This window comes from Gallus gallus, chromosome 2 (genome assembly GCF_016699485.2).
Source record: "Gallus gallus isolate bGalGal1 chromosome 2, bGalGal1.mat.broiler.GRCg7b, whole genome shotgun sequence".
NCBI classification, from domain to species: domain Eukaryota; kingdom Metazoa; phylum Chordata; class Aves; order Galliformes; family Phasianidae; genus Gallus; species Gallus gallus.
Genome location: NC_052533.1, coordinates 106,231,067 through 106,254,872, shown reverse-complemented (window position 1 = coordinate 106,254,872; position 23,806 = coordinate 106,231,067). Strand labels below are relative to the sequence as shown.

Here is a 23,806-nt window from a genome sequence, read left to right as displayed (position 1 = left end):
GGTGGAAACATTATTGATACTGATCTCTTTACGAACTTACCCCAAGCAAAATGGATCCTATTTGTCTCAAAAAGTAGACCTGAAAATCATAAACTACATTCGGAAATATTTCTGGAGTAATTCTTTCTTGAAACTGATTTGCTCAAAGTGTGCAGCTACGTGGGAACTGCTCACATGTACTGACTTTTGTGTAAAGACCTTTGCCTGCTATCCTCATAGTACAGAAGGGGCTTCAAATGAACCTAACTTGAGCTTTCCTGCCAGTTCACTTCAAGGATTCCAATACAAATGGAAAGGTGCCAAGTGTTGTTTCAGTGAATAGCAGCAATGGAAGGAGCATTATGCATTTCTTTAGGCATTGTGCCAATTCTTGGGAAGCAAGACGTACCTCAAGGAGTGACCATGCACATTCTGTGCTGCTCCTTTGACTTCCTGACAACCTAGGGAGCGTGGTGATATTTCTTCTCATTTTTTACATCCTCCTATGGCATCACCTTTCCAATCACAAGGGATCCTCGCATGAGTAAATGTTGATGAGAGCAGGTTGCAGAGCACTGGCATGGATTTAGGACAATCATTCGTAACCTTCAGAGCCCTTCACCTTTTGGCATGGGTGCAGAAACCTTGCTGTACAGAGCAGAGCAGCATCTGCCTCCTTTTCTCTCATTATCCCAATTTACTAGTCCTGGTTTCTGTTTACTTCTCACAGTTTCTGCATTCTGACAAGTGCTTCATGGCATGTGCAACCCTACTGACTGATGAGCAAGACAAAATAATAGATACAGTTGTCTTTTAAACTGAATTCCAAAATTAAATTGGAATGAAACCATTTATACCAAGCAGCTTAAGGAGGTCATCAAATCCTTTTCCTGCCATCACAGGCATCATATAGTCCCATTTTGTAAATTTTCTAAGCTCCATTTGAAAAGCAGTTGGATTTTTTGCCCGCTCTACTCCTGTTGGAAAGCTGTTACAGAATCCAATTGCTCTCAATGACTAGGAGCCTTATTCTAATTTCCAGTAAAATGTATTCTTTGACTGTCTAAATCACCTTGTTCTTGTGCCAGAGTTGGCCTTTAGCTTAATAGCTTTTCCCCTCCTGGAGATTTGTTCCTCTGATGTATTACAGGCAGCGTTCCTCTTCCCTTTCAGCTTTTGTTTTGCTGGGTACAACAAGCCAAGTTCTGCGGGAGTTTCTCCTGCCATAAGATAAACATCTTGTTCTTCTTGTCATCCTTGTTGTTCTTCTTTGTGCCCCTTCCAGTTTGATTTCACCTCCTTTCCTATGAAGAGACCAGATCTGTATCATGTATCCTACTCTATTCCCAATAAAATCTCGTTCTACACCGTGCTACACAATCTTCTACATACGTGGTATTTGTACCGAATATGTGTGTGATGCACTGTGTTAAGAGGCCAAGGTCTCCAGATCAGAACTTTGTAAGACATGAGGTAAAATGCTGCCACATAACCAATGGCTTCTGAAGTCCCAAATTACTCTGAAAGATGCAGTAAGTAGAGCAGAGACCTCCTCACAGGAATTGAAACTTGTGATCAGTACTTACCTTGTTTTGTAATCTCACTTTTGTAGTAGAAATAGACTAATGCATGTCCTAAACAGTGAGACCTAGCTGGTCAGGTCCTGCTATTTTACTGCTCATTGGATTTATAACTCTCGATATACGTTCTTCTAAATTGTCATGGTATTTCAATGGAATTCAGATAGGGACCAAGAGCAAAGTCTACCTTCTCAAACCCAGTGGCAAAATGCCCATTTTCCTTTAGCATTTGGGGCTCTCACCCTATGCTCTGAGATGCATTTGAGCACAGCTCAGCATGCGGCAAGTTTGGTCCTCAGTAGGCACCATGCTGGATTTGGAACATGATTATACATGGCGAGAGAGTGAGTCTGCTTCCAGTTAGAGTGGTCAGTGCTTTCTTTCTCTGTAATCTTGTAGAACATGATCTTAAACGATTGTGAATACAGATTCTAATTTTTCTTCTCAACAGTCTCTTGATGGTCTATTTACACATGCTGAACTAAGTGTAGAATGCAGCAAGTAAAGTGAACCAGTCCTACAGAGGCTTTTCAGATGCAAAAATATTCACCTTGTAGAATACCCAGTGACCATTTATAGAACTGTGACATACACAGTTGGGTTATTCTGCTGTCCTTTGAAGCCTCTAATTCAATTTTTTAGTCACACTTACATAAACAAAGGTTTCTTTTTCAAAGATCCTCATCTGTTGAAGTCTCAGGTGTTACAAGAAATTGCCGTACACTCTCTTGCTTCAGTTTTCTCGCTGTGATGTCAATCTGCATGTAAAATAAGATGAAATCTTAGTATCGTGAAGACATGCATACAGTTCTTGAGTTTGACAGCAAGGATAAGCTAGTTAGTCGGCGTATGTTGCTCATGTTTCACATTTTAGCTAACACACCTGGAGTAAGACTCTAAGAGTATATTCCCCCTTCGATGCACACGTGTAACTCCTCCTAATTTACGCTAAAAGTGCATGGTAGAATAAGCCATCTAGTGCAAACACTGCGTACCCCATGCTGATGGCTTATGTGACTTCTAGTTACTTGCACACTGTTTTTTACTATGTTCCACATAGAGGTGAAGTGAAGAGAAAGAAATGCACGTGTTCTCCCTATGATTTTTTAGCTGACACAAAACACTCTAACCATAAAACACTATAGGGATATTCTCTTTTGGGCAGTAATTTTGTTTAGTGCTGTGATTTACTGTGGCTGTGAAAGTACCACAGCATCTGTAAGTAAATTTAAATACATGTTTTCAAGATCTTATTACAGAGAGCAAGAATAATCTGTATCCACTTTTACTGCTAACAATTGCTAATTCAAATCTTGTAGTGCCCCATTTGTTGACTTATTACTGTACACATAGCGTAATCATACATTGTTGTAAACGGGGTAACCCTTCATAAAAGCTGGCAACTTGTGAAATATATGTAATTTATAATACAATCATGATGTTAAATACATGAAACAAACAGCTGAGTTTCAAAATAATCTATCTTTACAGGGAAGCACAGCACAAACTTTGTTAGCCGATATGACCCCAGGTTTAACAGCTGGATACAACTTCCACCCATGCAAGAGAGGTAAAAACCTACATGTTTTTCAATATATGTTTTATCATCCTAAGAATAACAGAAGTTTGGCTTAGTATGGAGAGTAAGGATGGCTACTTTGCAAATTCTGAGATAAAACTGCAGCGTGCAGTTGCTTCCCATTTGTCTCCTAATTCTTTTAAACATTCCAGATTCAAAACTCCACATGCCAAACCCTGCAGTGCTAACTCGTGCAAAATAACCATGGACTTTGTGCAATTACTGGTTGCCCGAGTGCAGTCTGAAGGGTTTTTCTGAAGTCTCTGTAGTATCCTGTCATGTTACCTGACTGAAGTGTCATGATGTGTTTGCAGTAAACAAGCAGTAATTATAGACAGATATCGTACAGAGAGCTGAAACCTTCATATGTTGACCCCATCCCGTCTCACCACACCAGCCATGGAGAGCTCTCCTCAACATGACTTACCTTGTCAGAGGACTCAGAATCCTGGGTGGTCTTTGAATGAAGTTGCTGTCAGCCAATGCATATTAGAGTAGCATACATTTCAATCCTGCTGTGTACCAAAGAGCAGAGCTGCATGTCGACTTGAGCGAGGGCGTGTAAAGATGGCACAGACTAAACTCTGGATCCCAAATCCCAACCTAACAAGAAAAAAGCCCCCCAAACCTGATCTGAATGATGTGTGTTTCATAGGAAGAATATCCAAAGGCAAAAGATCCAAAGTAATAATGTTTTTGTGAAAAACTATTTCAAAGACCTTCTTTCAGATGAACACCCATCTTTTCATGGAACCAATGTACAAGATAGCTCACACCACTCTCCTGGGTCGCTCTCCGTATTCCCTTGGCCATCAGTATTACCATCTTTTTGTGTGTCAGTTGTCCACAGTGTTCAGGTGTCCTGTTCTCTGAGTGTCTGCAAGCAAACTCCCAAGGGGCTCATGTGACCAGCTAAAGGGTTCGGTTTGTTTGGCTGACAAAGCTCAGAAGGCAGCAGTAGGTGGTTGAAGGTTGCAGAGCAATGATAGGGGCTTTTTCACCTCCACAGTGGGCAGTTGTGTGGTACTGGTAAACACAGTTGGTAATTCCAGGTGCTGGATACAACTTGTCTCCTATTCTGCATGGAGCTGCCGCCTTCATCCAAGAGTTAGAAAATCATGCTGAGCTTTATGATTGCTTAGTAGCTGCCCAGCAATAAACTGCAATGTGTTAATGTCCTTGAGTCATATAACCCTATAATGGTTTAGGCTGGGAGGGACCTTAAAGACCATCCAGTTCCAGCCCCTCTGCCAGGACCAGGAACACCAGTATCAGGCTGCCCAGAGCCCCATCCAGCCTGTCCCAGAACACTTCCAGGGATGGGGCTTGGCACACTGCAGTTTTAATTAAATGTAATGGTCCACTCATACGTAGTTCCTTCAGCTAGGGACTATACTGTGTCACCTCTTCTATTCAGGATACATAGCTCATAAGCTTGTCCATTATTTTTCTATAAGGGCATCTTGGTATAGCAGCTATTGTTGGAAAACAGTGGTTTTCAAGTTTCTGAAATGTTTTTAAAAGTTCATTTGCTTATCCCTAATGACTTTCTCAGTTGTCGCAGCCTTTAGAAGTAGGGCCTGGCCCAGACAGTTTTTAGGTCATACAAACTACAGGGATCTTTTATGCAGTTTCTTTCCCAGCTCCTTAGTCAGATAAAGTTCTCATTAAAGTCAATAGGCTACTTTTCTCCCACTAGGAGTACAGGGTCACGCCCTGTATCTGCTGTTATAATGCAGGCACCGTTGACAAGACAGACTGTTTAATGGGTTCTTCTGAGTCATTATGGTCCATCAAGTCAAAACCCACTTAGGAATTTTAGTCTGAGAATAATTGGCTGGATAGACTGTAATAGCTCCTTTGAAATGACTGCCAGGTAAATGTGGGTCTCATTCACAGGCAGTATATTCTCAAGTTGAAAATCCGTATGAAATATTTGATGAGTAAACTTTTATCTCATATACTAAAATCCATATCTGATTGATTTTACTGTTTGAGCTATAAAGAAAAATCTAATCCCTGTATGGATTCAGAGCCGTCAGCGTGTTTTGCTTTAAAGCCAAGTTTGGCTTCTTTTCATTTGTAGCATATCTCAAAAATGGTTGTCTTTGAAAAGTGTGCAGTGTTTTCAGGTGTGTGTTGCTGAGAAAAGCAGCAAATGACTCAGCAGTTATTGAAATACTGATTGACCCAACCATGCAATGAGAGTGGGATACCGTTTGGAGAGCAGTCCAGTTACACTAACAAGTTTAATGGAGAACTGATCTCTGAACTTGTAGAGTGAGTTGCAACTGGGCACCTCTGTCCAGTGCTGTTCCAACCTACCAAATCAGCCCAGAGCAGGACAAGGGGTGCAGAACATTTATAACTTTCGGACTCCTGGTTTTTCTTACATTCCAATTAGAAGATTTTATTTAAATAAAAAAGACTGTATTCCACCAGGGCATGGAGAAGCAAGCACAAGTGAATCTGACCAGGCTGCCTTCTCTAATTAAGCTGAGTGGAGTGATAAAAGAAACTGGAAAAAAAAAAAAAAAAAAAGAGAAAATAATGTTTTATTTTAGCCTCTGGCTTTAATAATAGCATTAACCTTTGTTAAAATGGCTTTTGCTTTTTAAAAGCAAACCAAACACTATAACAGTGACCCTGCAGTGAGATCCAGATTCTGTAGCGATCACTCAGTTTTACACCTCAGACTGGCATTTTGTGTTCCAGAGCATGGATTCATTTTTGGTAGAAATTAGAAAGAAGTGTTAGAAATGTTTCCCTTCTTGTGCCCTTCTGAGAAAAGTTAGTTGGGTTTCTTACTGAGGGAGAGGGTTGGAAGGAAAAGCATCTCAGAGACCAGAAAGCGTCAGACACTTGGGAGCTCTGAAGAAAATCCCCCCAAATAATTGTCTTATTGTCCATATTCACATCCTAAGGTGCATTCCAGCTATTTAATTAGACTGGGTAGTCTCTTCCCAGTTTTGTAGGAAAAGTTGTCTTGTGAAGACTGCTGCATTATGTTTCAATCTGAATCATATTTTATAGCACATCCCTCGTGTGCTCTGTCACTGAGAAGTTAAAAACCAAAAACCTAAACATATTAGTGGCAGGAGCTACTGGGTAAATAAGTATTCACCTCCAAACAGAAGAGTGAAGCATGCCGACGCTCTCATTTTTGCTCCTTACAGTGACACTGTGTGGATGAAACCAGGAGTACACCTACAGAGTGATGTTCACAAAATCTCAGTTAAAACAGTAGTGCCTACCAGTAATACCTGCCTCTTTGTTAAGCTTGAACTAAACAAAAGAAAACCAACAAAAAAAAGGAGAGAACCTGCTATTCATATATAATAGTATATACCTACTAATTGCAGTAGAGTTTGGTTTTGAAAATTCATTCTGTTGCACATTTTATTGGGTTTGTTACTGAAAATCTGACTAAAATATGTCAAGAACTGTGAGAGCAGTTTGTGCATGGTTTGTCAGAGGAGATGGGTAAGGACAGAGAGATGGGCACGGGAGCACCCCAAGTATGGATTCTGGGAGCCCTGCAGGTTTGTGCCGACTACAGCAGGGCCAGAGGAGATGTGAGCTCTGACTGAGCATTTCTCAGCACGTGCTTGCCTGTGTAGGATGTCTAACTGGATGTGACCTCTGCAGCTTTTCCTCCTCCTGGGGGGGAATGCAGGCTGTCTTGCCTGTCATATGCTCTCAGGAAGCATATAGGCACTTGGTTTCCTCTAACGCTTTTACCCGCTGTCAAATTAGAGTGAAATCAGCCAGCAGGTTTTTGGTGAGGAGACAACATTCAGACAGACATGGATACATGTACAGTGTAATCAAATAAGCTTTGTTTCCATAGAAAATCAGGCTAAAAACATAGATGCACAATTTGCTGCCCGACCATGCAGAGCAATACATGCCATCAGCTTCTATCTACCCATTGACAGATAAATTAAATGGTCTTATTTAATTCGTCAGTGTAGTTAGAGGCACTTAGCAGCATTCATTTCCTCCTGTTTGCATCTTTCCTTTCTCTAGACATATTCCTGAGGCAGTGCTCGGGAGCCAGAGAGCGCCATGTTAGCTGAAGAGGTGGGCTTATGAGGTGTCAGACCCAGCAGTGCCTGGCCTGCCTGCAAGGCTCACACACAGTGAAAGGGTGGTGAGGCACTGACAACAAGCTGCCTGGAGAAGCTGTGGGTGCTCTGTCTCTTGCGGTGCTCAAGGTCAGGTTGGATGGGGCACTGGGCAGCCTGAGCTGGTGGGATGTGTCCGCCTATGGCAGAGTTGGAACTGACTGTGCTTTATGGTCCCTTCCAACCCAAGCCATTCTATGATTCTGTGACTTGTTTAGCCCAGGAAATAATTTTAGGTTTGGAACCAGCAATTTTGCACCTCGAATTCTGTGTTCAGTTTGGGGGTCCTCACTACGAGAAGGATGCAGACTACGAGAGCGTGCAGAGAAGAACAAAGTTGCTGAGGGGACAAGAAAACAAGAATTACGAGGAGAGGCGGGGAGAGTTGGGTTTGTTTAGTCTGGAGAAGAAGAGGCTGAAGTGAGACCTCATTACTCCCACAGCTATCTGAAATGAGGCTGCAGCAAGGAGGGTGTCCATCTCTTTTCTCAGGTGACAAGTGAAAGCAAGGAAACATCCTTAAGTTGCACTACAAGTGTGGTGGTTACACTGCATATCAGGAAGAATTTCTTCATGGAAAGCGTGGTTGGGCATTAGAATAGGTTGCCCAGGGAAGTGATGGAGTCCCCATCCCTGGAGGTGTTTAAGAAATAGGTAGATGGAGTGCTAAGTGATGTGTTTTAGTGGTGGAGTTGGTAATTTTAGGTGATGGTAGGATTTGGTGATTTTAAGGATCGTTTCCAAACTAAATGCTTCCGTGAATCAAATCTAGTTTTTGTGCTGTGCTTTTTTTGCCATTTTTTCTCGTACCATTGTAACTTAGAATTAGAGGCCTCTACCCTGGCAAAACTTCCTACCACTGAATAATCAGGGGAGCGTTCCCTGACTGTTGCTTACACCAAGTAGGGTCCCTCAAAGTCATCTTCTGCTCTATTTTTACTTCAGTAGCAGACACCATTAATTTTAGAGCCACGAGAAAGACAAGCTAATATATACCTAATAGTCCTAACCAGAAAAAATAATGATTTCCCTGCATACCTGGGTTGCATGTGAAGCCAAATAGGTGGCTAAAACTTTTCTCAGAGTTAGCTGGATGGAGCTAGACCTTTTCTGAGTTAAAGGGTAGAAACGTAACACTGTGCCCAGCTTTAGGAAAGTTGTTCTATTTGCAGTACTGCAGAAAGAAGAAAAAAATGATAATTGAAGAAAAATTTTGATGATGTGGTTCTCTTAGTAAATTGGGAACAATGACCCTTGAAGGACCATAAAGAAAGTGAATGTCAAGATAATTTATTATTGTTACATTATCTACCTCATTTTTCACTGTGTCTTCCTGAGTTGTTATATCCCTTACAAGGTAATGCCCCAAACATTAATGAGCACCTTTTTATCTTTCACGGGTGTGAAAAAGCAACAAACAGCTTTGAAAAAAAAAAAAAATGAATGTATTTTCTGTCAGACTTACGTGTGCTTAATTGTTTTGACACCAAAAATGAAATGTAAGATATTTGTTTGACGTACAGCATGTATTTGATTAGCAAAGCAGACAAAGACTTTGGGATAGATGCAAGCATGTGAAGCTTCTGGGCACTTCCAAAAAGTATCATTTGGAATAGCAGCTATCCTACTTGAGGGCGTCAGCTGGATTGTGAAAAATGATGGGAGTGACTCATTGATTGTTGGCTTGTGTGTTTTCTTTTGCCTTGTCCTCCAGGAGAGCCAGTTTCTATGCCTGCCGCCTGGACAAGAACTTATATGTAATTGGTGGAAGAAATGAAACTGGCTATTTGTCCAGCGTGGAGTGCTACAACCTGGAGACAAATGAGTGGCGTTACGTGTCTTCCTTACCACAACCTTTGGCAGCCCATGCAGGAGCTGTTCACAATGGCAAGATATATATTTCAGGCCAGTATCTTTTACAATTCCCACTACCTAAACATCTTATATGTGTATATAAAACTTGAGATACATACATATATAAATATATATATAAGAAGAAATAAAAAAAAACAAAACCCAGAGCTAAATTCCTTCTGCAGAACAGCATCTTTATTTACAATAATTAACAGAGGTGCATTTATTTTGCAGGAGGTGTTCACAATGGAGAATACGTCCCCTGGCTGTACTGCTATGACCCTGTGATGGACGTCTGGGCCCGTAAACAGGACATGAACACAAAGCGAGCGATCCACACTTTGGCTGTAATGAATGACCGACTGTATGCCATTGGAGGAAACCATTTGAAAGGTCACATTTCTAATAGCAAGAAAGCATTTCAGTGTCACCCATCTCCTGATAAAGAGTATTTTTGTTAGACAGTCATTGTTAAATACATTAAAATACAGGCAACACAATTTAACAGGACACTTGAGCCAGCAATTTTAAAAACATTTTATGCAAATTATTTTAAAATTATAACAGTACATTAAATATATGAGTAATGAATGCTTTAGATAATAAAAATGGGAGCTTCCATTACTCAAAGGCATGGACAATTTGTCATTACCAAGAATTCAATGAAACAAACAGATTATTCTTTGACCCGAAAGTACCAGCAATATTTTCCTCTGTAAATCATTTTCCAAATTGTGCAGCTAGAGAGAGCTTTATTCAGAGCAACATACAAAAACAAGCTCTTGATTTAATGGGAGAAAAAAAAAAGACATTAAATATTAGGACTAAACCCTTCAGATCCCTTTTTAGTATTAAATATAGCTTGTTAATTATGATTCTTTTTAGAGATCTCTTGTTTTCATCTTACGAAAAGATCTCATGTTAAACTAACTACCGCTTGGGCACCTGGTACTTTTGTCTTAATACTCACATGCTGTAACTATTACTGTTGAAGTAAAGAGATTCTGTTGTTCTGTTTAATCCAACCACTCAGACAAAAAACACAGCTCCTGTTCCTCGTTCTCTGACAATATTTGACGGATTATAATCACTGCTTTTCTTTTTTCCTTTTGCTTTCTTACTTAGGGAAAGGAAACAACTAGGAAAAAAAAAACACAACAGTAAAAGAGAAAATTGTAATGCAAAAGGAATAGTAGGAATGGTGATGTTAACTGACAGTGATACCATGCCATGTGCCTGAACGACTCTGGCACCCAAGTCTCAATGAGACTGTGAAAATTCATGCTGCCTTTCAAGATCTGGATGTCCATGGTGCATACAGGGGACAAAGTCTACGTAGTTTCCAGTTAAGAGTACTGGAGCACAAACCCTTGCAGCTGGGCTGATGTGCCTCTATTCCCCACACTCAGTTATAGTGGGTCTTTCTGGGCTGAACTTCAAAAAGAAAAAGGGGTAAAATCTGCCAATATCTGCAAAATTTGTAAAGGTTGCAGAGCTCCATGGTGTTGGCTTTGTTTCCTACTCAATTAACCTGTTTAACACATCCCAGTCCTCCGATAGATATAACAATTTGCACAGGCTTGAATTGTTTCCATCTCCCTTCTTTCTTCACCCAGTTTCACTTCTGGGAAAGCAAGCATTGCATTTTTGCCTCTTTAGCTGCTGCCCTGCATTGCTATCCTTTGAATTGTTTGCAGTTTGTTGTGAGAGGCGTTTAACAGATAGGCTTCTAGAAAAGCTGGTCTCTGGAAGAAGGGCTATTTGGGAAAATAGCTGCTTCTGTAAAGTGAAGCAAAGAGGAGCAAGGGGTCTGAAGCGCAGATGGAATGTCGTAAGTTCTCCACTGGGTCAGAACCACCGGGCTCTGATAGCTCCACAGCCAGGCACTTCTTTGTGAAGATGGATCAGTATGCCTCTGTCAGCAGTGCATTTACTGCAACACAGCTAGTCATGTGAATGCTGCAGTTCATTACAGAGCTCTTAGACAGATTCTGGCACAGCAGTGGCCTTTCTATGGTTCCTTGAAAACATTGACAGAAAAATCATTTCATTACAGCTATTTGTTCCCCCCTACAAGAAACATCATTTTGAATTACCAATAACACCAAATGCCCTTTTCCAGAAAATCAGACTTCTCTTTTCTACTTTGCCTTGATGGAGAACATAGCAATGTCAAGTAAAGCATCCTAACAGGTTAAGAAGACCATAATCTTCTTGCAATGCTCTGATATAAAAAAACAAACAATAAAAAAAAAAAGGTGGTTTGAGCTAGGGTAATATCTAAATACTACAGCAGGAACCAGGACACTTGGGTTCTATGTCTGCATTCAGCTCACTTATTTGTTACTGAGCATCACAGCTTCAGAGTCTTGACATGTATCTGCCCTTTGGTGATTACAAAGCAGCTGTTCTTGGAGCCATTTTCTCTCTCAGACATGGAAGAGTGGCACCACAGTTCTTTTGGTGACATTTCTGTTGCCTTAAAGATGTTGTCAGATCACAGATATGTGCTTAGGGCAAACCTTAAAACAGCTTGCAACTGATCCTGAACACTGTGTCCCTCTTGGACCACGTGTCCTCACTTAGGAGACACTGATTCCTGAGCAAAACTTAACCTGTTGATTGTTCAGTAATTTAGATCTGCTGACCTTTGGGAAAGACTGCCAGGACAACCTTTTCCTACATGCTCAAAGGTGCATTAGCACTGATAGATGAGAAGGAATATTGCTTGAATTTGCTTTGTTCATTTTTATTGAGTGTACTTGTGATTTGTAGAAGACTGTGGAACTAATGGTAAAAGCTTTTAACAGATTCATTTGAACTGAAGTAATGGGATATTATCATTATAGATGATGGCTTAGGTGTATATGGTAATATTTTCTAGAAGAAAATTTAATAGTGATGTTGTAATAATGCAATTGCAACTATAAGTTAATAAATTTAGCAGTAAAAAAATAAAATATAAAATAGTATGCCATAATGCATGTTCTTCTTTCTCAATGCTGCTATCCAGGTTTCTCCCACCTCGACGTAATGCTTGTGGAATGCTATGACCCTAAAGGTGACCAGTGGAATATCCTCCAGACTCCTATTCTGGAGGGCCGCAGCGGTCCTGGCTGTGCAGTCCTTGATGACAGTATTTACCTTGTAGGAGGATACAGCTGGAGCATGGTGCGTACTTGCTTTCTGCAGTGATCCTTTCATTCCTGCTGGGCTCTTGCACCTGGAGTGTATATTAGTCAGAGGGGACATAGAGGAAGAAAGGGGTGAAGAACAGGCTGCCTAGAGAAGTTGTGGATTCCCCATCCCTGGAGGTGTTGAAGGCGAGGTTGGATGGGGCCCTGGGCAGCCTGGTCTAGTTCCTGATTAGTGGTTGGCAACCCTACCTGCTGCAGGGGGTTGAAACTAAACAATCTTTTAGGTCCCTTCCAGCCCAAGACATGCTATAATTCTATGAAAGTAGCTGCAGAGACAAGTTTTGGTTTGGTTTTCAACTTGTGGAGAACATGTAGTGCTTTTTTACCTTTGTGCTTTTCTATTTCGATAAGTTATTATCAGATTGTACTCAGTAATGTAAAAATGAGATGTAACTTGGTAGAAGTGTTTGATGGGATGGTGTGCCTCTAGCTCTGCCTATAGGGTGCATTGTAAAGGAGCCTGGCTTTCAGAAGCTGGATGCTCTGCCTGTAGGAAAACCAAACCTTCCTAAGGGCTCTTAAGTTAAGGCCCAAAACTGTGAGTCACTTTTGAAAAACAGTGTGGCTTTTCATCTCTAATGCTCATGGGTAACTTGGACTTCACTTAGGCCACTTTTAATACAACCTTTTGTTCTGTTACAGGGGGCCTACAAATCTTCTACTATTTGCTATAGCCCTGAAAAGGGGACTTGGACAGAGCTAGAAGGAGATGTTGCTGAGCCACTTGCAGGTCCCGCTTGTTCAACTGTCATATTGCCAGCCTGTGTACCATACAACAAGTGATAGTGGAGGAGCACTGACACGGACACTGATTGCATTTGGGAAAATAATGACGGGTGACGTAAATATTTTCTTAGAACAGGATTCCTGTTAAACAAATCTACTGTAATTGACCCCTTATTCCATACTTATGCTTTAGGAGCAAACTAAAAGAGAACAAAAAGAAAGCGTTGTCCCATCTCAGATAGAAGCCAGTGTCTTATGAAGCAAGTAGCTAAAACACACCGAATATTACATGCTGACAGACTGCCATTTCAGACTGATTTTAACTTTTTCCTGCTGCAGAAAGATTCCTCACGTCAAATCTAACTTTAAAAGTATGAAGGCTAAATGTTCAGACACAGCCTGAAGAGACAAGATCAGTATTGTGCATTGTATCTACCTGCATGTGATCTGTGTTGAAGTCATGAGGATGTTGTTTTCATGAATGCTTCAGAATTCAGATAGTGAAAAGCTCACTCTGCACTGCAGAATTGTCTCCTCCTGTAATCCTAACCTACAGCTACTTCAATTGCTCTGCAAGCAACACAGGATCAGAAGATGATAAAAGGTAAAGAAATGTCATTCAGTTTTTGCACAGCTTGTCATCAAATACACTCTGCCTTCAAAAGTCCCCACGTGTAAGTGCAGCAGAAAGCAAGACTACACTGAAATCCATGCATTACAGAGCACTGCTTTCAGTAGCCGGTTTGGGAGTTAGGGTCAAATTCTCCTTGGCACACTTATGTAAAGTCAGAGTCATTTCACTGAAATCACATGGAATGACTACTTCTACATTAGTATAGCAGAAATGTGGTCCTACGCCTTAAATTCTGGGTTCTTACAGTAAGTTATTTCTAGAACCAAGTAATGAAGCACCAGAACCCTTCCTTACTTTTTCTCACCCACCTGTTAGGAGCGTATGTGCTAGTTGCTTCCAAAGACAAGAAGACTGAATTTAACTGCAAATGTATTACTTTGGACTATTAAATGATTGCACACAATTTTAGAGGGGGACTGCTGAGAAGTTAAAATACTCCCGTGTGACTGGTCTTCAAATGTAGTCAGAAAGATTTGTATTATTGATCCAAAGTAACATGAGGCTGGACTTTCTACTGCCTTGTAGCTCGTGTAATTATTTACACAGTGCAAAGCAAGTTCAGAGTGCTTTATTTCAGGCTTGCTCTATGAACTCTTAGTTGCTTGCACAAATCAGACTGTCCACGTTTTAAGCTTATGTCTTTCTGTCCTGGCATTGCGGAAGCAGTGACAAAATCTGAAGTCTGGTACTTAACATAATCATCTGCACCTCAGCAAAACATATGCAGAATTCTTCCATTGTGGTTTACTGATGCTGCGTCCATTACTCTCAAGACCATCTTCCTCATTGCTATAAAGGGATATTGCTCCATTGAAGCCAGTGTGCTTTGATGTGCTTCTGGCTCACGTCAGATAAGAATCTGGCCTTTAATTTGTTTAGTTTTAACTGGCTGCACCAAATAAGAGGCAAAGCAATCTCACATCCCGTGTTTTCAAGCTTGTGCATACCTTTCATGATAGGTTGTAATGCTAATGCATTAAGCGAGGAGCAGATGACTGCTGGAGGTTGCTTTCTACTGCAGAAGCAATAGACGTGAGGAGGAATTCATTATTTGCTTTGCAAAATAGAAAGAGGACGAATGTATTCAGAAATTACACCATATAGTGAAGCTTGAGAGCAATATAAATAATGGAGAGCAAATACTGTGGGACTGATTCTTTCTGGCATCAGTCCAGCTTTATTGCAGTACAGCTCCTGTACTTGCGGCAGAATTACGCAGTTGTAAAATCGGAGTAATGCAGTAAAGACTGATAAGCATACAGATGCAATAAACCAATTGATGAAGTAGCTGCACGCCTGGCAAAAAAAAGAAAAAAAAATTGTTTAAACAGAATAATTATCTGAAGATGCTAATATTTGAATGTGTCGTTGGGGAATTTGCCAGTGAGCATCACTAAGGAACTCGTAAAGGTGGAGTGTATATCCTGAAATCTCAATCCATTTCTACTATATAGTGCAATCTTAGTTGGTTTTGTATTTATTTATATTGTTCAGATCCAAGGGATCCCTTGTAAAATATATTTGGTGCAATCATGACTTTTTTTTTTTCCTGTTGAAAGTATATAAATATAAATATATATTAAAAGGAAACTGTCAAGATACTAAACGAGGAAACTTAGAAACGACGTTTAAGATCAGGATAAGGTCTGCCACTAAACACTGACTGTCACTTGTCTCTACTGAAATGTACCATCTTAAAGGATATTTGTTGTCCTTTTAAGTGGTTCTTTTTTTTTTTTACCAAGATGATTTAAAGATTTAAGAGGACTCTATGTAAATCTTTCTATCTTTCAGGAAGGCATGACCAAGGAAAGTGCTAACTGAATAAGTCACAAAAAGAGTGTAAATTTTGTACAGTATTAGACTGTGTAAATGAAGCTTGCTCGTAGGGGGAAAACTTTAAATAAAACTTTATGTACTAATTCAACTGTCTGCCATATTCCTACTTATAAAGTGTATGTATAAATAATAACTACATTAAATTCTTTGGAACTTTTTTATCATGTAGATGTGTAAACTTCCTTTATTTTGTGGCCATGCGGAACAGCCCCGTTGTCTCCAAGTGCCATTGCTCAGTGCTTGAAAATGGCGCAGCGACAACGCAGTGAAGCAGCACCTTCCCCCGAGCGCAGTGCTGGGCCTGAACACTGAGCACACTCAAGGCAGGCCTGACTCCTTGGTTTGGAGCGATTGAGAGCTGTGCTCGGGCATGGCTGAGGGCGTAATGGAGGAGTTAGAATCACAGAGTCTTAGAATCATTATCGTTGGAAAAGACCTCTAAGATCCCCTAGTCCAGCTGTCAGCCCAACCCCACCATGCCTACTAACCATGTCCATCAGTGCCACATCTGTATGTTTCTTGAACACCTCCAGGGGCAGTGACTGCACCACCTCCCAGGGCAGTCTGTGCCACTGCCTCACCACTCTTTCTGAGAAGAAATTTTTCCTAATATCCAACCCTGGTGCAACTTAAGGCCATCACCTCTCATCCTATTACTGAATGGAATGACTGGAGAGTCAATAGAACAAAAGGTTCAGTCAGGAGAATACTTGGGTGCTACAGTGCTCAGGTTTACAATGCATGAGTGCCCTGAATTTCTGTGGTGCGTGGGCTGAGATGAGCATCGAGATGAAGCCAGCCTCTGTGACAATGGAGAACTCCCACTGGCAGTAAGGCACAAACAGAGCAAATGTGTCTCAGGTTCCGGCCCCAACTGGGCCAAGGGGAACATCTTTTCCATTGCTGGTTCTATCTGTATATCTCATCTATGCTCCTCTGTTCTCCTCTTGCCCTGCTGCCCTTCCTGCCAAGCGTTAATCTCCTCTTGCCCCTCAGGACAACACTCTTGCCTAAGCACTTCTGTGGAGCTGAGCCTAGATAACCCACAAACCAATGAATGGAGGCATCTCCTCGCCCCCGGCCTTGAGCCCCATCCATGACCCAAGCAGTGTGAGATGGCCAGATAGCTGCTGACATGCAACCCATATGCCTACACTTAGGGAGGGCAGAGATTTAGAAATAGCTTTTCACTGATGGTAGCATTGTCTTCAAAGGTGCTGTGCCCCTTTCTCCCTAAAGCTGCCATTGTTTTCTGTCACGTTTGTCCTCCTTCCTGCTTTTAATACAGTGATTTAGTAAGCTTAACTGCACTTGGGAGCCAGTTTATGAGAAAAATCCATACCAAACCTCTTTATATGCGCTTCTTTATATTGCAATCAGTCACCAGTAAAGTACCACAGTTGCTTTGCTTTTAAGGAACAGACCGTGTTTCAGCTTCCTATTTACGTGGAGCTTTCCAGGTACGGACAAAGGAGGCAGAAATCACAACGAGGTGACTGCCGATGAGGGCAAAGTGGTAATGCCCAGCAGCACTCGAGCAGTTTAAGCTACACATTCTCATTTCTGTTGTTAACACAGCAGCAGGAAGACATCAGAGCTTCAGTCTCTCGTGTTCAGAGCGGGGATGGAGTGACAGCAGTGCTGGAGGTCAGAGCAGAAAGGAAAAGTACACTAATGAATTCTGGTGGGTTTGTAATGCCATAAAAGATTCAGTTAATCTGCAGCATAGATGTTGATCAGCAAAACTGAACCTAACTCTCTGGACCTTGTCAGATGTATTCTGTGCATGTCAGTGTTCCACACCAATTACAGATTTTAGAAGATGCTCTCATGCAAAACTATGTGCCCTAATATATAAGTCAGCTCATATGTAACTAAAATTAAAATCTGACTGTGGCAAATCTCTGTGATCCTGATATATGAAAATCCAAATAAATGATTTGTTCCCAGAAATGAAAAATAACTTCAGCAGGAAATTTCAGAATTACTTATGCAGGATTAATCCAGTTCAATGAATGCATCTTGCGTTGATTAATAAAGCATTCCTGAATTGCAAAGTAAAAAGCGAGGGGAGACTTCTGGTGCTGCTGTATTTGTGTATTTCTGAAGCTAGAGAGAAATCTGCGCTTAGAAGAGATGTGGTCAACCAGTGTAAACAGAAATTAAATACAAATAGTGATTTTCTAATTGTCTGTTTTCTCCCTGCAGCAGAAAACTACCTTTGTGTCATTGATCCTTTTCTTGAAGAACACAGGTACTGTGTTACCTGCTGCAATATTGCATGAGCATCTAACACGGTTCTACAATGACTCCAATTAGCATCCAAATGACGTCTGTGGGTTTATCCAGCAAAGAAAGGCAGAAGAGGAGCTGTTTTCCCCCGGTTTCTTGCCACACAGAGTGTGGTCACTCTGCTCAGAGCCTTGGTCAAGTAGCATTTGATTTCGTGACAAGTTGCATTTGAATTCCGTTGTCCTTACAAGTGAACAGATAAGAGGGCATCTATTAGAAATTAAAAACAAGGGAAGGAGATTTAAAAATGCAGCATTTTCCCAAATACTTCTTTTCCTTCAGCATCCACACCCACACATAGAAAAGCGGTTGGATTCATTTAAAGTGAATATCAACACTTCATCTTAAAGCCTCTTCTTCCATTTGGAAAATTCTTCAATCGTGCAGTGCAGTGATTTCTAAAGGCATTCATTGCAATTTGTGGTTCCAAAAGTCACACTTTGCAAAACACCTTCAAAATCCTTCTGGTTTCCTCTCTAACAAGTGGTTCCTCGTGGTGCTCCTAAACACCTTCCAGAAAAACATATTGGAGGAATCGGGTTTGTGAAGCTGCCTTTGTATCTCAGTCTCTTGCGTGGCGTTCACTTTCTGTTTCTTTGCATTCTGACTTCCAGTTTTGAAAACCCTGTTTTCAAAACCCTTTGGCTGATGAAGAACATTTCGTCTGAATGGAATAAGTCTACTTAGGCACTGGAATGGGCTGCCCAGGGAGGTGGTGGAGTCACCGACCCTGGAGGCGTTCAAGGAACGTTTGGACGTTGTGTTGAGGGACGTGGTTTAGTGAGAACTGTTGGTGATGGGTGGATGGTTGGACTGGATGATCCTGTGGATCTTTTCCAACCTTGGTGATTCTATGATTCTATGATTCTACTTGAAGTGCATTTCACTGTGAATAGTGCATACCTAAACTGATGATCCATGGCATAAACAGTGACAAAAGATCTGTGCCCTCTCGCATATTCTAGGGGTCCATAAGTTTTGGAAAATGTATGTGAATACACACATGCCCATTTGCACCCTAAAAGCCATGGGGAGGACCGCTGTGCCACTGTTTTCGCTAAAGTTGTAAAAGTGGTAACAGCACTGAAACTTGGATTTTTCTCTTTAAAAGTCACCTCCCATTAGTGACAGCAGGGCGTGTAACCGGGTGGAACTACAGTGAGGGAGCACATTAAACTCAGGTCAGAACCACAATGTGACTCAGGGTGGAAGTAAATCCCTGGACTGGCCAGAGTGATGGCAGAGGGGCAGCAGGGGCTTCCCAAGGTCGCCCCATGGCACGGCATGACCAGTGATATCCCAGTCATTTTTTTTTTTTTTTTCCAAAAATTCAAGCCCACATCATCTAAAACTTGCACAAATGGCACAGCCTTCAAAGCTGCTTTTTCTTCAGTTTCCAGTGGATGAGAAATCTGTCTCTTCCAACTCCTATCCAACTTCCTTGGAAATCAGATTTCTGTCAGACCTACAGAACTGCAGCCTAAAGCTACAGTAGGTTGAAGCTTTGCAGTGAGGTCTTCCCTTCGTCAATGAGCCTGCCTGCAACTTGCCCCGGTCAGGAACTGATGGAACTGATATTCTGGCACTGCTCAGGATGGAACATACTCTTCTTAACAGCATTTGGAGGGTGAAAACCGCCATCTGGTTGTTCAGGATTCAGGTGTAGAGTCCAGCATGATAAGCTTTAGAGAATGGTTTTTACTTACAGGCTGCACAAAGGTTCATCAGCTCACTGCAGGGAAATCATAGAATTGCAGAATCATTAAGGTTGGAAGAGACCACTGAGATCACATAATCCAACCATCAGCCCATTGCCACCATGCCCACTATCCGTGTCCCTCAGTGCCACATCTACAGAGTTCTTGAGTACCTCCAGTGCAGTGCTTTTATCAGTGGCTGGGCACTTAGCAAAAAAGTCCTGTTGTCTTTTAAGCTCTTTTGCTTCTTAGTGGAAAGACATCAAACGCATTTGAGAAAAACACATTTGCCTGGCACACTACCTCTTCTACCTCTTGTGAATTATACTGCACCAGTACACTTTTGCCTCAGTGCATTCTCCATCAGTTTCGTAAGCAACTGAGTCAGTACCCCAAATGAAAAGACAGAAGATTTTCCAGCTGTGCTGTGTTTTGGCTAGAACAAAGCTACCATTTTCTGGATTCCTTCTTTTTATTTTCAGAATGGGTCTCAAGTGAGAATAAATCTGGTAGCACTATGAATTTGTCCTTCTGATCATGAAAACACCGGCTCTTCCCTTTGCCCTGTGAGGATCATGATCAGAGATGAGCCTTAGTTGATTCCAGTGTGGTTGTTTATTCTGATAGTGTTTACCATGTCTGTGCCAAGACGCCATTTCCCCAGGCCTGTTTCCCCTTCTGTGTTCCTCCCTTTTCCTAACATTGCCACTTCTTGATCTGACAATGGCAAGACCAGATACTTCTGCCTCATTGCATGTTTCATGTTGGCAAATGCCATGCACTGGCATATAGTTCAGAGTGTAAACAAGGAGTGTTATCACACTCCTTAGCAATACTGGATGTGGTTAGTGAGTCTTTGCTTTCAAGGTGCACCTACACTTCCCATTCCTCTTCCCATGGGAAAAAGAAGTAAAGGATTGTAGCGAATGGCACATCAGACTTCATGTCTGGTCCATCCCATATTATTGGGGAAGCCTTGGACTCGTACATCCCGGTGGCTGTGAACCTCACACATTAGGCAGCTCAGCACCGTGTGGCTTCCCACTCTCTTCCCTCCTCCACTGCCTGCAGTGTGCAGCTCACCCCAGTGTTCCCTGGGCCACAGGGCAGGTACTGACAGAGAGGACTCCGAGAATCATTTTTTAGATCTGGAGCAACACTCGATAGATGAAAAAGTCTTCATCCTCTACTCACTGGTTCCAATTAGAGGATGAACTGTCCTCTATTTTCCAAAGCGTGTTATAATTTTGAATGGATTTCTCATGGGCAGTGGGCTACCATAGGCAAATCTCATTTTGACAAGTACTAATTGTGGACAAGGCAGTGGCAGACTGTAATCTCTGTCATGAGAGCTATCAACAGGGATGCAGCGAAGGCTTTAACAGTGGGTGGCAGTACTTTGGGTCAAATTAATCACTACTATAATGACAATGAAATCAGTAGAGCTTTGGGATGTTAAGTTTGATAAAAGAAGCCATTCTGTTCTCTGTCTGGCTATTTACATCACAGCCTGAGCTAATCTTTTGTTAGGCTTTTCAGGGATGGGGTTTCTGGGGGGAGATGGAGGAAAGAACAAAGAACAGCCCCTCTTGCAGAAGCAATGCTTTCATGTCCAGATCCGAGCTGCTGCGTGTGGATTAAGGAAATGTGAAGCAGACAGCCCCAGATTTGCACTGGCAATTATTCTAAGGCACACAAAAAAGAGACAAAAATGTAAGTGGCATTTTTGGGGATGCAACCTTGGATGCGCCGATATGCACGGTCAGCTCCATTTGGCCTCGGCTTTTGCCAGAGAGATTTAAGAACATCTCTTCCACCCCATTTGCATCCTTCAGCCGTGCCGTAGGGCCTGAGGTCTGAACAAGAACCTTACTAGCACAGGATGTAGGCAACTTCCAGACACTGTGCAGATGCAGAGAGGAGCAGAGGTGTTGGGGAGCAGCCAGGTAAGCAGATTCTGCACGTCATGGTGCTACACTAAACTGTGTCGAATTTTAACCCGAGTTCAGCTATGAGCTCACTTGCTGGGAATGCTTCATACTGCTTTACTCTGCTTCAGACATACGTTTCATGCTCTGCTGCTAATGGCTTTTTCTGTAAAGCCAAGCCTTGGAACTTTCCTCAGTTCCTGCATTCAGGAGGGTGCTCCATCAAGACCCTGGGGACCCCAGGAAGGGCCCATGCAGGGGCTGGGCAGGAGCTGCCACTCCAGCATCACCCAGTGTATCCCACCATGTCTTTGTGGACACAGACACAACAAGAGGCATTGAAGCTTGTGTGGGGCACAAGCACAGAATACCTCTGCTTCTTTCCACGCAGGCTTCCTCCATCCCCTCCCCTACTCTATTAAGGAATATCTCCCCATGTCCTCTGCATCTTCTGGCAAACTATCAAATACTGCTGTTGAATACAGCAGCCCAGCCTTCTGTTTGGGGCTACAATGGGTAATTTTCATTTCTACATCTGTAGTCCCATCTAATAGGAAGAATCAAATGTAAAGCAATGTCGTTCCATCCACCTGCTTAAAACAAGAGTGGTCCCAAAAATACCAAACAGTCCTAAAATCCATATAAATTGCTAGCCAGTGTTCGGGATCCATTTTGTGACTGCGCAGAACAATCTGTTCTTTTATTAGAATGGTTAAAGGAGATTTAGAGGGAGGAAAGAGCATGGTGACTTCCAAGGGAAGAGTGAGTGATTCAGTGCAAAAAGGGTAAATTTCATCTGCACATTCTTAACGGCGAGGACATTCTGCACATCTCAGGAGTGCACTAAGTGGTGCAGTAAACCAGTAAATTAGAAGAATGTAAATTCTTTAGTAGGAATTGCACGCAAGGGAAAAATGCTTCCTCATGCTCATATTTGTTTTCATGAAAATAATGTACACTCTTCCTAAAATCAAACTGGTACGGAGCTGAGTAAGACATCAAAAGCAGTAATAGATATTACACTGGACTAAGAAATGGCAATGACACAATTATCTTTCGTGTTTCTGATGATCACAGTGATAAAACGAGGAGCTGGCGTATTCAGAGCCTGGCACTGAGCAAGGAGCATTGTGGTTCCCTTCCCCTCTCACTCTGTCTGTCTTATTTATCTCTCATTAAACTAAATTGTATTCTTATTGGCTGACTGACCTCTGATATTGTTATTAATTGATTTATATAGTGCCTTTTGCAAGCCTCGAGGCACTTCAGAGAATTGCAAATATATACGGGGATCACTTCACCAGTCACCTAAGTGCAGCCACCTTTAGGGTGGAAACAGCAGCCACTGCAATGGCAGTGGAAATCTTTTGGGTTAGCAGGGAAAGGAAGACTGATGGAGCCAGCATTTCTGCAATCCTACTGCCCAGGAGCTGCCTTGGAATCAGACTGGAGGTGAAGGAAATCCTTAAGAAAAATTACCAGTTCAGGCAAATTATGAGTTAGCAGAGCAGATTTGAAAACAAGTGTGAGACATACAAAACCAAGCTGGTGAATTCAGTACCCATGGGAGCTGTGGTGAGGCCTGTATTTTCTTCTCAGAGTCCTGACAGCCACATACACCTCACAAGTATCATTCCCTTACAGCCTTTTCCATACAGGTGCTGCCTCCTGTCTCCATGTCAGACACTTGGAAAGCTGGCACAGATTTCAGTCTGGACACCATCTTTAGTATAAGACCAGAGCATCACTAACAGAAGGTTGAGCATCCAACCTTTTGGCTTTCCTGGGCTGCACTGAATGAAGAGGAATTCTTAGGCCTCATATAAAATATATAATATAGTTAATGTACATCATTAACAAAACTTATTTTATTTTTAAATATTTTTTATTAAAACAAAAGAGAATGACACAACACTCAAGCCCAACCCATGCCCAGTGGGTAGTAGTTAATGGTGTTAAGTCCAGATGGCGACTCGTTTCAAGTGATGTCCTCCAGCAGTCAGTACTGGGGCTCATCTGGTTTAATATCTTTACTGATGACCTAGATGAGGGGATTGAGTGTACCCTCTGTAAGTTTGCAGATGACACCAAGCTGGGAGGTGGTGTCAATCTGCCTGAGGGTAGGGAGGCCCTTCAGAAGGATCTAGATAAGCTGGCTGAGGTGAATGGGATGAGGTTCAACAAGGCCAAGTGCCGGGTCCTGCACTTTGGCCGCAATAACCCCATGCAGCGCTACAGGCTTGGGGATGAGTGGCTGGATGACTGTGAAGAGAAAAGGGATCTGGGGGTGTTGGCTGATGCTCAGCTGAACATGAGCCGACAGTGTGCCCAGGTGGCCAAGAGGGCCAGTGCCATCCTGGCCTGCAATGAGAAA

At 42.0% G+C, this 23,806-nt stretch overlaps 1 protein-coding gene across 4 annotated transcripts in view; it reads left to right on the top strand.

Annotated features, from left to right (window-relative positions):
* KLHL14 (kelch like family member 14) overlaps window positions 1-15,679 on the top strand; it is a 61,748-nt gene extending 46,069 nt beyond the window's left edge. For all 4 annotated transcript variants that reach the window (XM_046925224.1, XM_046925219.1, NM_001012866.2 and 1 more), the window contains exons 5-9: window positions 3,051-3,129; window positions 8,980-9,170; window positions 9,354-9,512; window positions 12,133-12,290; window positions 12,959-15,679. In XM_046925224.1, coding sequence (XP_046781180.1) covers window positions 3,051-3,129; window positions 8,980-9,170; window positions 9,354-9,512; window positions 12,133-12,290; window positions 12,959-13,099 — 728 coding nt within the window. In that variant the 3' untranslated portion in view covers window positions 13,100-15,679. The remainder of the gene's footprint in view (window positions 1-3,050; window positions 3,130-8,979; window positions 9,171-9,353; window positions 9,513-12,132; window positions 12,291-12,958) is intronic.
* Window positions 15,680-23,806: the final 8,127 nt, after the last annotated feature.